The sequence below is a fragment of the Neopsephotus bourkii genome, unplaced genomic scaffold, assembly GCF_033783945.1.
Source record: "Neopsephotus bourkii isolate Nb327-2 ecotype Australia unplaced genomic scaffold, CSIRO-AGI_Nbou_v1 NB_168, whole genome shotgun sequence".
Taxonomy (NCBI): domain Eukaryota; kingdom Metazoa; phylum Chordata; class Aves; order Psittaciformes; family Psittacidae; genus Neopsephotus; species Neopsephotus bourkii.
Genome location: NW_026900684.1, coordinates 6,128,709 through 6,142,170, shown reverse-complemented (window position 1 = coordinate 6,142,170; position 13,462 = coordinate 6,128,709). Strand labels below are relative to the sequence as shown.

General features: G+C 38.0%; 1 protein-coding gene across 6 annotated transcripts in view; it reads left to right on the top strand.

Moving 5' to 3' along the window:
- Window positions 1-13,462, top strand: part of TENM3 (teneurin transmembrane protein 3) — a 1,300,329-nt gene that overhangs the window by 1,246,657 nt on the left and 40,210 nt on the right. For all 6 annotated transcript variants that reach the window (XM_061372205.1, XM_061372214.1, XM_061372239.1 and 3 more), the window contains 4 exons: window positions 6,417-6,684; window positions 7,266-7,409; window positions 10,520-10,769; window positions 11,167-11,187. In XM_061372205.1, the coding sequence (XP_061228189.1) occupies window positions 6,417-6,684; window positions 7,266-7,409; window positions 10,520-10,769; window positions 11,167-11,187 (683 nt within the window). The remainder of the gene's footprint in view (window positions 1-6,416; window positions 6,685-7,265; window positions 7,410-10,519; window positions 10,770-11,166; window positions 11,188-13,462) is intronic.

Genomic DNA, 13,462 nt, shown 5'->3' with positions numbered 1-13,462 from the left:
AATGGACACTCTTTAGTACATCCGCCTTTTTTTAACTGCCCTCTTCTTAGAAGTGCACCTCAGAAAGTGAAAATGAAGGGTATTTTTGGACTATGTCTGAAATACCCAAACAGTTCCATTTATCTGTTTATAGTCTTAATAAATAGCATGGCATTAAGATTTTTATAAACCAAGAGAACTTTCTGTAACACTGAGGGCAGGCTTCTAAACCAATGAGCATGTGTGCTAATCAACTTCTTCAGAGCTTGTAATATCAAAAGTAAGAGTTAACATCAAAATGTTGCTTCTAATGGAAAAAGCTGTGGCTGGAATGTTTTTACTCCAACACAGGTGTATTAAATTCCTCCATCTCAAAAAGCTAATCACTAATGCTGTCTTCCTCAGCTCCTAAAGCAGAGCTGCATTTCAACAGGAAATATGTATCTCATTGATTTCTGATTTAAAAAAACTACAAGCTACTAATTTTCTTAGTGAAGCAGCACTCTTTCTGCCTCCCTCTTTCATTCTGCCTTTACCTCTCCATTCCTTCTCTCTCTTTTCTCTTTTTTTTTACTCTTCCCTACCTTCACAGTGTCATAATTACATAGGGCACTCTTTTTCCTATTCACCAAGAAATGTACTTGCCTCTTCAAGGGAAACATAGAGAGTGTATTCAAATGTTTTCCTGCAGAGCTCTTAAAGCTCTCAAAATCATTAAGCAATTCATGGTAGGAGCAGGTTTGAAGTAAAGATGTAAAAAAATTACAACTGAATGCTCAGACAAATCTAGACTGTGCTAGAAAATTGTTGCTTTTATCCTTGCTGTCATTTCTGTGCCTTTGATAGTTGCAAGTCAATTAAAAGAAAGTACTTGCAAAAAAACCAGTCCATTGAAAAACAGGTCTGATTTACTTGTTTCTGCAACAGATGATAGATTCAGTTCCTGAAGTGATGGAAAATGGCTGAGATGGTGTATAAATCAAGAAAAAACTAGTAATAGAAGAATGTCAGAAAATAAATATTTTCAAAAAAAAACACTTGTAAGGTCTACGTAAACAAGTCATTTCATGAGCAGCAGGACTAATGGAGTCTGGATTTCTACTAATTCCCCCCCATTGCTATAATTCCAGCTATCTGCCACATCTCGTCTTTCCCCTGTGGACTGCATTCAGTCTTTTTTTAATCATGGGAGAACCAACTTGCCTACTTCTTCCCTTCCTGAACCCTTTTTTTTTTTTACAAACCCTTAAGAAACTGAATTATCTGTAAGGCTTTCTACTGTTGTTTCTAATGGGGTTGAAATGGCTACCAGGTTCAGAAGTGGTGAGGTGGGAGGTCTGACAGGCAGGTCTGCTGGATCGACTTGATTTCCATAGAAAACCAGCTGGAAGGAAAGATGGTGTTCTCACTGGATTCTAGGCAGTTGGTGTTGAAGTGTCATTTATGATGAGGTAAAAATAGGACTGTCGTTATGTATGCAAAAATCTGGTTCCAGTACTGTGTAAAAAAGAAAACCATCAAGGAGTATTTCCTTCTATATTTTTTGCTCATCACACACACAGTCCCCTGCTTCAGTATGTGGGAGCTGCACAGCCATGCCTTTAGGGTACCCTTTTAGGGTTATGTTCCTCTCAGAAACACATAATGCACAACAGTGTCTCAAAAAAAACCCACTACCCTGATAAAAGATGGACAGAGATAGACTCCATTCAAGCAGCTCAGAGGAACTGCTATAGATGTTTTCATAAAGAAGGGACAATGCTTGTTTAAAATGTGGAAGACTGCATGAAGGCACAGAGAAAAAACCCGTTCCCCATGTTCCTTCAGTCAGTCCTACTCACCCTATTTGTGTGGTGTGACAGCACTCACTGTCACATACTACAGGAGAAAATGATGTGCTGCTGTAACCATCTCCCTTGAAGTGCCTCATCATCATCCCCTGAAGATAATGTTTCCAAAAGAGTGTACTTAGTGGCTTATGAATCCCAAATTGATCAGAGTGGGAATTAAGTCTGTACGAAAGAAGCAGCACAAAAGAAAATGAAAAAAGAAAGCAAGCAAGGGGAAAGAAGAAATGCAGTGGGTAAAGGGTGACCACAGACCCAACCAATCATTACTCAAGAGGGATAATAATAAATAGCATGTAAACTAAATTTGGACTACTTAGGCATTACTTTATCTACCTTTAATTGCAGGTTAGCATGCTCTGCCTAGACCTAACTAGCTGAGATTTACCAGTGTGGAACAAGACAGTAAACTGCATGCCGATGAGGGAGATCAGGTTAAGCTGGAGCTACTTATATGTGTTAGGTAATATTGTTGCTGTCTTTTTCCTAATATAATAAATGTCTGTTTGCCACACATTGCAGTGTGGTCTGGCAGAAACCCACATGTGAGTCACAATGAGCAATTCTGAAATGGGGATTTTGAGGCTTTCATTCTCCTGAACTTCTGTTATCCACTGTTACGTGCACTTGCAAGACACCTTCTGCAGGTCCTGAGCAGCTTGTTTCCATCACCTCAAGTGTGTGGTGGAATGAAAACTGAAAAGCTTTGCTTCCTATTATGTGTTTGAGGTTCTCCTCCCCTGACTCGCTCTCTCACTACTGGCAATACTATACAGCAGGAGGCAAGAATCATTTCATCAGAAGAATTCAGAATAAACCATGGGCCTCGGTGGCTTAGTAAAATGATTGTAACTTCAGGGTGGCCAACTTTTCAGCAAATAAATTACCTCTATTATCATTTAAGCATGAAGTGTAATAGGATGCCTAGATGTTCCAGTATTACATGTATGCTGCATCGTAGTTTCGCTTAGCTAAAATCTGCAGACTTCAGGTTTGTACTGAGAAAAAAATGGAGATTACTTTTACAGCCAAATTTATGCTTCCTTTGTTTTCCAGCACACTTACTTTTGTCTTGCTTTCTGTTTGAAACATTATATACACTTCTTGATTTATTCTTTTATGAACACATTTTTAGCTTCCTATATGTGCTTGTCTTCTTCCTATTCCTCTTTGTGGTATCTCAGCAATGTTTTTAAGCATAGGGAAAAAAAATATTTTTCCCTTTTAATTTCTCCTTGCTTTACATTGTTAACTCAAGGTTATTTCTTTATAAGTTCATTTAAGAATCTCAGTTCTAGGGGAACTCTTTTTTTTAAAAAGAAAAGATTTTTCCATCTTGAAATGAGCAGTTTCATCTTCTACTTGAAGAACTATAATTTTAGTACTTCTTGATCTCAACCTTTGTGTAATAGCAGTAGCTGCCAAGCTATAGCTGTATCTAAAAATGCCATCTTTACCTCTCTCAAACCAAGATGATGTTATATTTTAATGCAACAGCTCAGCTGTTACTTCTCTGCAAAGAACTTTTTTCTGACATTAGGACTGAGGTTTGCACTCATTTGTGAAATTTGTTCTCAAATCCTGTATTGAAGTTGCTCATTTTGCCAAGAAAAATCACAGCAGTACAGCAGGCATTTTTCTCCCTAATTGAATTCAATTACTTAATCAGGGTTCTCAATACCATCAGAGGTTGTCACTTGAATCATATTATATTTTGGAGCAGGAAAGCATTCCAGAGCCTGAACAGCTTTAGTCCTGCTGGCCAGGAGAGATGAAGAGCCCTGCACAATTTACGTGACTCAGACACCAGCTGAACTGTCAGGACAATAAACTCTTTGTCTTCCTGAAAACTGAGGTGACCCTTATCTTAGTCCCATGGGTTAAATATTTCATGGCTGTCCTCCCAAGAAGCTTGGTCATCCATAAATAAAATGTCAACCACTAGAATTTGGTGGCTGGGCTGTAACTCTTTGGGTACCCTGATACCCCTAAGGTATTAGCCTTTCTGAAGGTAGTTTGATACTCTGTCTGGGAAAGCTAAAGTACAGACAGCTTGGATGTCTGGGCGATTCCTGGTGTGACTTTTATTTCCAGGGACTTTTCTGATTGCTTTACAATTGATGTGTTGTCATGGCTCCCATAGGATGCTCGCTGCTGTGCCTGATGATTTAACTTTTCGGATGAACATTAAGCTGTTTAATTCTCTTTGTAATGCTTGATTCTGGGAGAGAGATTGAATTGCCCAACCTTACCTCTACATTTCTAAAGTTCTCAAGAAAATAAGTTACTATGGGGTCTATTTTATGGGAAAAGGAAGTTATAAGACAGATCTCAAGCAGATATTTGAGGCTTCTGCAGAAACTAATAATAGGGGTTTGGGTTTTGTTTTAAACCTCGCTGAGAACTGCATGAGTGTCCTAGTTTCTAATTTGATAGTAATCCAAATACACAGTGGAATTTCTCTGGAAATTGAAACTTCAAGGTGTCCTCTTTATTGTCTGTTATCTCAGCCAAGAGTACTGGAAGACCACCTAAGTGTTTAACACTGCTCTTCCACAGTTGAAGTTGTAAAAGAAGCAATGGCCGTAACAGGAGACCAGTGAAGTCTATTAAATTGTGTCCTATTACAAGCATATTATTTCTTTTTCTCCTCTTGTTTACGGAGACCTCCATCTGTTAGACTAGTTTTATTGTGCAGTATATGAGAATCCTGCTGATGTCTTGAGGAGGGATTTGTCTTTTGTTCCTGGGTGGTTTATATTTTTCCTTCAAAGTCTTAGGAATGGAATATGTTCACAGTCACTCTCTAGAGAAGAGGAGGCTGTTTGTATAGAGAAGATTTGCTTGTTCTCTGGCTTAGATGCATTGCGTATATCAGGCTGAGAGAGAGCAGACTAGATTTGCAAACAGAAACGATGCCACTCACCTCCTTGCAAGTGATGGTACTGCTTGTCATTTCTTGTCAGTGATGGTTCTTGGTGGGGAAAAAAGAAACATTTGAAGATTAAGAATTAAGGATTTATAAATATGAATTTCATTCTTCTAATATCTTCCAATTCCTCCTTTGCTTCCTACAGATCTGTTACAGTCTTACTGGAGAAGTTTTATGGCTACATATATCAGATGTAAATAACCATTCATTCCAGATAATGAGTCAGCATACTATTTCTGATTTTTTGTTCTTGATTTTTGATTCTGATTTTTTGGGAAGGAGATAGATACAATTAATACCATATAAATTGTTCTTTATAAACCAGCAAAATTGCTAATGTAGAGGATGTTGAAGCACCTGTTGCCCTCCTCAAGAGCATAAACCATATTATTTGGCCTTATTCAACATAGGCAGTAATTGTTTAAAAGCAGTGCCCAAGGATTTCTCTACCATAGAGAGAGCTTAGTGCTTGTTTATAGCCAGTTTTTGATCCCACTGACATCTCAAGCCTAGTATTTGTGACAGTGCTCTCCCTGAAGTCTGCTTTCCACTAATGTTAATTAGTATCTGGTCTTCAGGGTTTAGGACTAGGAGACAGGAAAGTAAAATAAAGCTTTCCAAATTTACTTCCCCAAGAATGCTCCTTTGACACCACCAAGGCTCTGGGCTTGTGCTTCAGTATCCTTTGCCCTCTTTTCCCATCAGAGAAACATTACTTTTATAGATGTGTCTGGATAGGGTTTTTTTTTACTTTTTTCCTTTTTTATTTCACTAAGCTGGGATACTTGGTAGCTGTTCACCTGAAGTGCTGGCTGTCAGTGTTTATATCTGGACTGAGGTATAGGACAGTATAGGCTGTCTTCATCCACTTTACACAGAAACGTTTCACGTCCATCCATCACCCACAAAAGCTCCTCAGCTCGGAGGAAGAGACAAGGTAGAGGAGGGGAAGAACCTTTTAAAAATCAAATTGAATCATTGCACCTCTTTGAAATGAGAAAGTGGTGAGCTGATGTCTGAGTAGTGAATATTGATCAGGAAATATGGAAAAGCTTTCCCTGAGGCATCCTACTTATCTGTCTTCAAAATAAATGGAAGAATGCTCTAGTCCAAAGTATTTACAATCCACAGGTAATGCAAATAATAAACCACCTTAAAGTCCTTCCTGCTCCTAAAGGAGCAATTAAGACATCCCAACCCAAATCTGAAGCTTTGCAGTGCTTAGAGGCTCTGCAGCCTTTAGTACATATCCATAGTTGGGACATGAGTGGCAGCATAAGAAGGGGCTATTTTCATTTAGATGAAAGATCACCCTTTTTTTTGCCTCTTTTGGAAAAAAGCAATTGGGTATGTTTTCCCTCTCCTGGATGCTTCCTTCCCCCCATAAAAATAAAGGAGAGACCTTTGAAATCCTTCAGCAGAAAGTATCAACTTAGCAACTTCAGTATAACAAATAATGTAGAATTCAGGGGAAAAAAAAAGATGAGGAGTTGTTATGTATGTATTTTTTACATTAATAAATAAAGTCTGGATTTGGATGATGCTTCGTAATGGATTGTCATGTGACATTGTGTCAGGCCTCCTGTCATGATAGCTGCATTGTTCTGTTTAATTTCAAAATCATTCAAATACTGTATTTTTTTCTTACCAATGCATAGGTGCTTCATGAAGAAACAACAATACCGGGAACCGACTTGAAGTTATCATACTTAAGCTCCAGGGCTGCAGGATATAAATCTGTTCTGAAGATAACCATGACCCAATCTATTATACCGTTTAATTTAATGAAGGTTCATCTTATGGTGGCAGTGGTGGGAAGACTTTTCCAAAAGTGGTTCCCTGCATCCCCAAATCTGGCTTACACTTTCATATGGGATAAAACTGATGCATACAACCAGAGAGTCTATGGATTATCTGAAGCTGTCGGTATGTGTGTTATGGAGGTTTTTTGCATTTTTACTATTGTCCTGAAAATAGGGAAGTACATCTCTAATTACTTGTGTCCGTTAAGTAGAAAATGTTTAGCAATATAAAATTAGAAATAACAATAGCTATTAAAATATATTAAAAATACTAATCTAAAGTTTGAATTATAAGAAATAATTTCCTTTAAAAGGAAAAAGAAACCACAGTCATTTTTCACTTCTAGTTCTCCCCCATGAAGTAATCTTCAGCCTCATAATATAGTATGGTATTTAGTCTGCACGCTTCTTGCACTTTAGAGCACAGTAACATTGTGGCGTACTTCACAAATGACTTTCACAAAATTACTTTGCTCTGTACCCATCCCAGTCCACTTATAATAGCTGAAATTATTTTAATAACCCAAGATTGATTTTTAAAGGATTTTGGAATCTGTTTAGTATTTTCTTACATCTAAGGAAGCCATAGGGATTTTCAGGTAGCCTGGGAGAGCAGAAGAACGTATGTAGTTTAAGGAAATTACATTCTTTAAGCTCTTCTGAATGAGATCCTATACTTAATGAGGAAATTTACTGTTATTTCAGTGTCTGTAGGATATGAATATGAGTCTTGCTTGGATCTAACTCTCTGGGAAAAGCGGACTGCCATTTTGCAGGGTTATGAACTGGATGCCTCCAACATGGGTGGCTGGACGTTGGACAAGCATCATGTTTTGGATGTTCAGAATGGTAAGGAGTTAATTTTCTTCTTGCTAGCTTTGGTACTCAAATGCCTTGTACCTTTGGTGTCTCATTCTAACTTTTCAAATGTTTGCTTTGTTAGTTTAAAACAGGAAATTATGGAATGTTTTGCATATGATAAATACTTTGAGCTTTACAGTGAATGTTATGTTTCTTCATCCTGTAAATATGTACACGTTAATAAAACCATCAAACAGTGTCAGCCTGTGTTAGATACACTTACAAAAAAAAGCTCAAACCAAAAATGTTAGAACTGTTTTTAAAAATTCAGTGATGCTAAGGAGACACTATTTCTAAAGCAGTTGCACATGTCAGCATTGTTACTGCCATTAACTGTTTGTATGTTAACCGTATCTTGAACAATGTTTTCACTTCCAGTTTTCACAATGATTGAAAATTAACCAGCAAATAAGAGACATTCCTGCCAAAATGAGAGCTCTTCACTTGAATACTAAATCCCTCATTTGTACAGGAGGTGTTCCTCTTCATGTCATGATATTCCCAGCCCCAGCACAGCTGCTCTTGGGAGCAGTTAGCATATGGGTACCATCTCTTCTGGAGGATGAGCACTCATTTACACTCTCCTCCTGTTTAAATCCTTCCCTGAGGTGAATCCTCCCCGGGGTGCCACAGTCGGCTCAGCACACAGCAGGTGACTGTCTTGATTCTGTCATGAGTCATCAAAGGCGCTTGTGCCGCTTGTTTCAGGCTGGAGTCCAGTTGCTAGTGAGTGAGTCTTCCTTAATTCAGTGAAAAGGAAGGAACAATGCACATTTTCAAGAACTGTGCCTTAACACCAAGGTAAATTTGTCCAGCGTGCCACTCAGCAACTGGCTCAGGGTGCCGTGCTAAGGACACCCCAGCTCAGCACTGAACGGGAGGAAATTTGGAAAAATTTGTCTGGAAGCATGTAAGAAAGGTAAAATAAAGGCTCAAGGTGGGAGCTGGTCAGACTGGATTTTCACACAAAGGAGAAGCCCAGAAGTAATTCAGTGGGAAGAGCATCGCTTCTCCAGTACCTTGTGTCCCTTGGAGGACTATCACATGAGCTTATTTTGTGTGCTATGCTAATCACCACCTAAAGCATTGCTTCTGACTGGTAGAAAAACAAGGTAACCAAATCAAGGGAAAAGGTGTCATTGTGCCTAATCTAAAATGTCAGGAAAACCCTGTGCAAATTATTGTAACGTAATCCATTTGAAAATGTAAAGAGCTATAATTATAAATATATATATAAGATTGATTCTGTTCACAAGGTAAATTAATGGTGGCCTTAAATTATATACAAGAGTCCATTTGACAAGCAATGACTTTTCAAAGTGACGTGTGTCTAATTGAATAAACAAAGTGGAGAGTTGTAATGACAAGGTGGATGAGCCAGAGTAATTTATTCAGAAGAGAGTGCAGAGTGTTGGTGCGGACATCCTGAACTACTGCAGTAAATAGTCTAATGTACATCTTTAAGTCTACGATAATAGAGGAGAAATGTGAAGGACCAATTTTTCAAGGTAATGACAGAATAAATCAAGTGCAGTAGTGTACTATGCTGACTTGTAGAATTCCTCTGATGAAAATTATAGAACTCAGCTGTTTCAGGCAAAATTATGGTGCCATGATTGTCATAAATGATGTCATCATAGGAGAGGGGATTTTGCATACCGTTAACGCATTCTGGCTTTAACTATTCATGAAAAATACATTCTCCCTCTTTTGATATAGATTACTTATTTAGATTACTTGTCATTAGGCTTCTGTGAAGCATTTTCATTCCTTGCAATTTTATCATGTATATTGGGTTTACATTTATAATCTCCTCAATTTTGTAACATTAAAAAGTAGTGAAGACACCTACACATTTAAAGAGAAAAATACAGTCTTTTTTTCCCATATCCTTCAGTATAAAGAGTGCATTTTGGGAGTGAGAAGAGAAAAAGGAATACATCTTAAATTTCTTCTAAGCATCTTAAAAGAAAGAGAAATGTATCCCTCAGCCCCGAACTGCCTTTGAAACTCTGGGCACACAATCAATAAAACGGATATCACTCTAAAGTACAAAGTGACATGAGGTTTACATGGATTATACCACTGCAAGATATATGTGACTTACAAGTATAATCATAATCGCTGACCATTTGTAAGTACACTTCAGTGGATTCATTGAGAGACATAATCCCAGCATCATCTTAACTCACCTTTTTTCCCTAAGACTGAAGATTTAACATAAAGCGTACATTTTTCTTCTCTTATTTCCTATGGAAGCTATAAGGAAGAAAAATGCTGCTGGCACATTGCTTTGTCTTCACGAAATTATTGTTCCTTTCATGCCTCAAAGCAGAATTAAGTTTAAGAGGCAGGTTGGCCTAGCACCACATTTTTTTTTGTTGCTTTGACATTTTTAATAAGTGCCTATAACTGCAGACATGGTATTGAAGCAGACTTTGTTGCCACAGGTACATTTTTGTGGTGAACTGAGTAAAGAGTCTTTTATAATGTAAAATTGAGGCAATCTCCAACTTTCTGAAGTAGCTTTTTAATTCATATTTACAATTTGCAGCAGTAATCCACTTCAGATTACATCTGACATCACATTAATAATTAGTTATGGGAGGACTTTAGGAATACAATTTGCAAATATATTTTTTTCTTTTTTATAACACAGGCACATTTAGAATTCCAGTCATTTCTGGGGAATTTAGGAACTGTAAAGATTTAGGAACACAGACCTTGATTTCATTCATTGCACCTTGCATTTCCTTCAGTGTGACAGTGCTTTCTCTGAATTATAGCTATTAAAACTATTAGCATTTAAAAACAAGAACAACTGAAGACCTGTTGGGGTTTTCAATGCTGGTATTTCTGCGACATTTTGTCAGCAAGATAATTTTGTGTTTCGTGTGTCTGTGACTTAAATTTAACTATGAATGTTTTAATAAAGTTCTATTACTTGTAGTGAGAAAAATATGGTGGTGAAACAATTAAAAGTCCATTAAAATATTAATCAACTAAATATTTAGGATGTGTATGCATCATTTCATGTGCATATGTTTGAACTTTTTATGAACTATTTCTTGTTTTGTGTTTTTTATGTTACATACCAGGAATCCTCTACAAAGGAAATGGTGAAAATCAATTTATATCTCAGCAACCCCCAGTTGTTAGTAGCATTATGGGCAATGGAAGACGTCGCAGCATCTCCTGTCCAAGTTGTAATGGTCAAGCTGATGGTAATAAATTGCTGGCTCCAGTTGCCTTAGCTTGTGGGATAGATGGCAGTCTTTACGTGGGGGATTTCAACTATGTTCGGCGGATATTCCCATCTGGAAATGTAACTAGTGTTCTGGAACTAAGGTATGTATTTTGCTCATCTCAGACTTTTGGAGTTGTGAATTGCTGTTGCAAACTGAAGTGCTGAATGGATTTCTGACATGGTGGAAGCCAGAGTTTCCAAATGCCTCGGGGAACTAAAGAAGTTGAGAAAGATTTCAAAACATTTGAAAAAGTAGTTAAATCCGAAGTGCCAAAAGTTAACTGTGCTTATCTAAACTGTCAGAGTGTAATCTACCCAAGTAATTATTCTGTGGATTTGAAGAGTTAACCTGCGTAGTCGACAGGAGTGGACAAAAGATGATGATTCACCCTTCACTAATGACAGATGTAAATGTTGCCTTCTTTTCATCTTTTAACATCCTTTCTGAATGTTTTTCTAATAATGTTTTTCTGTTCTTTTTCACTTGCTCCCTCCAAGAAATAAAGATTTTAGACATAGGTAAGCATTCCTTAAAGAAGATTTATATTTTTCTAACTGTTCTTCTTTTCTTTTTTAAGAAATGAATGCTTATAATGGAGAAGTCATTTCTGAGATGTATTACTAGAAAAGAGGAGTATTTTTCAAAAATAATGAGTTCATATGTTTTAGTTATGTCAGCTGTCAGGCTGTATCATCCTTTCGGATACAGGTTCCTCTTTTCTCATCACACTCTGTCCACAGTCAGGCTTCTTTTTATGCTTGTGTCTGCCCTCCTTTGCTGTCCCCTCCTCTCTGCTCACACCTGTTCCTTGCTGGCAACACTTTTGCTGATCCTATCAAAACTCCTTAATCGGATACCCCAAATATGATGAGAATTGCTTTTACGTAATAAAAATCATGAAAGTGTCAAGTGAAGTCATTTTATTAGCCTTTGGATGTTGAGTCTTTTCAGGATCACATTTAACAGACTTGTTTCTTTAAAGGTGAACGTCTCTTAATGACGAAAGCTGAAATTGTCCCATAACACAACTGCAGGAGTTAAGACTTTAAAGTACACCAAGATCATTAAGACTAGTCATAAAAACGAGTAATCAGAAAGATTGTAGGACAACATTCATCCATCTTTAGAATCGCTTTGCCACAGCAGCTGGTGCTGATAAGGAGACAGAAACAAGTTGTGCTAAAATATTGTTGGATACATGAAACCCTCCAAAACTTTGTGGCAGAACTGTTAAATATAGGGCTTTGCAGCCCCCTTTCTCGCCTTTTTTGCTGCCGGTCGTTCTCCTTCCTTGCTTTTAAACAAATCCCAGAGCGTCATATCTCAGTTCTCCTGGGGTTTTTTAAATTCAGTTTGCTTTGGACATATTTCTTTGTGAGGAAGGATTTTATGTTTTAGAAAGTATGTTTCAGATGTGTCAGGCAAAAAAACCTGTGGGTAAATAAGGTGTTTGCATCATGTGCTCATGATCAGAATTGGGACAGCCTGTCTGGTTTTATGTTATTTTCCAGGTGTGACTCAGACACAGTCCTTTCTGTTTGGTGGGTTTCAGTTTTCTCTATTATGTTTAAATTACATTTGTTCCACTAGTTTTAAAAGAATTATAACCCTTGTGGTATCACAAAATTGTGATTGCAGCTGGTTAAGACATTGTCTTGGCAAATGTGTGGAATACAGAATAAGTGGGAATTTGGAATGGACAAACAGGATTAAGGAATGGATGGGTAGTGAGGTTTGTTTTGCTGTGACTTAGTAGCAATGCCCTCTTCTGCTTCGAGCAGAACTGTGGTTACAGGCTCAACTGTGGTGTTCCAGAAAGTAGATTCCTTCATGTAAGAAAAGTTGGTGAGGGAGAACATTGATGCTTTTCTCCTTTATTCATGACTACAAAGAAGCTTCAGGTAGCCAAATTGAAATCATACTGCACAAGTTAGTGTAACAGCATTGACCCCATAGAGCAGCTGTGAAGTGGAGGTACCTCCTGAGGCAGGAGTCCTAGAAGGACCACAGAGAGAGAACCAGCTCTGCAGGAGTGGTTGTGTAGGCAGTGGGCAAGAGGTATGGAGCCCACAGTGCAGCCTGAGATGGTTTACGAGTTTGTTTTCTCTCCTATCATACATTTTCCACTCAGCCTCAGAGGCTTGCTGTTCAGGGGCTTCCTAAACAAAGAGTGGCATTTTTATGCCTAATATCCCCTGGCAGCTTTTTAGTCTGTTAATTTAGCTGATTTTTATTTGACATGCATAAACTTTTAGGATCCACTAAATCGTGTTACCATGGGCTCCCTGGTTTAAGGACACAGCGTGAGACCAAATAGCTTCTGTGGCCTGCATAAAGTCCTGCAGAGCCCTGTGAAATGCTGCAGTGAGAAGTATGACTGGCCTGTAGGAGAGAGGGCAAACTGTCCCATTTCAGTGGCAAGCCCTTCAAACTGCTGAGAAGAGGTCTGTTTAAACTGCAGTTTGGAAAACAGCCCCCAACAGACCACTTTGCAGTATATAATTACTAGGTATCAAACCAAAGAAAATGCACTAAAATGTGTATTCCCCAAGTAAAACTAATGAACGGGGCTAAATACAAGTTCAGATCTATTATCTATTCAAGCATTCAACTTTCGTTTCCTAAACACAGTGCTTCAGCAGAGTGAGTGATATGCCTCCCACGTCAAGGAGCCTGTACTCTCAATTAAAGAGACAATGCAGATCAAATTTATCCTCTCACGTACCAGTGACCTACCGTTTTTTCAATCTCAAAGCTGAACTGATGTCTTTATACACACTGCTGCCTGTGGGT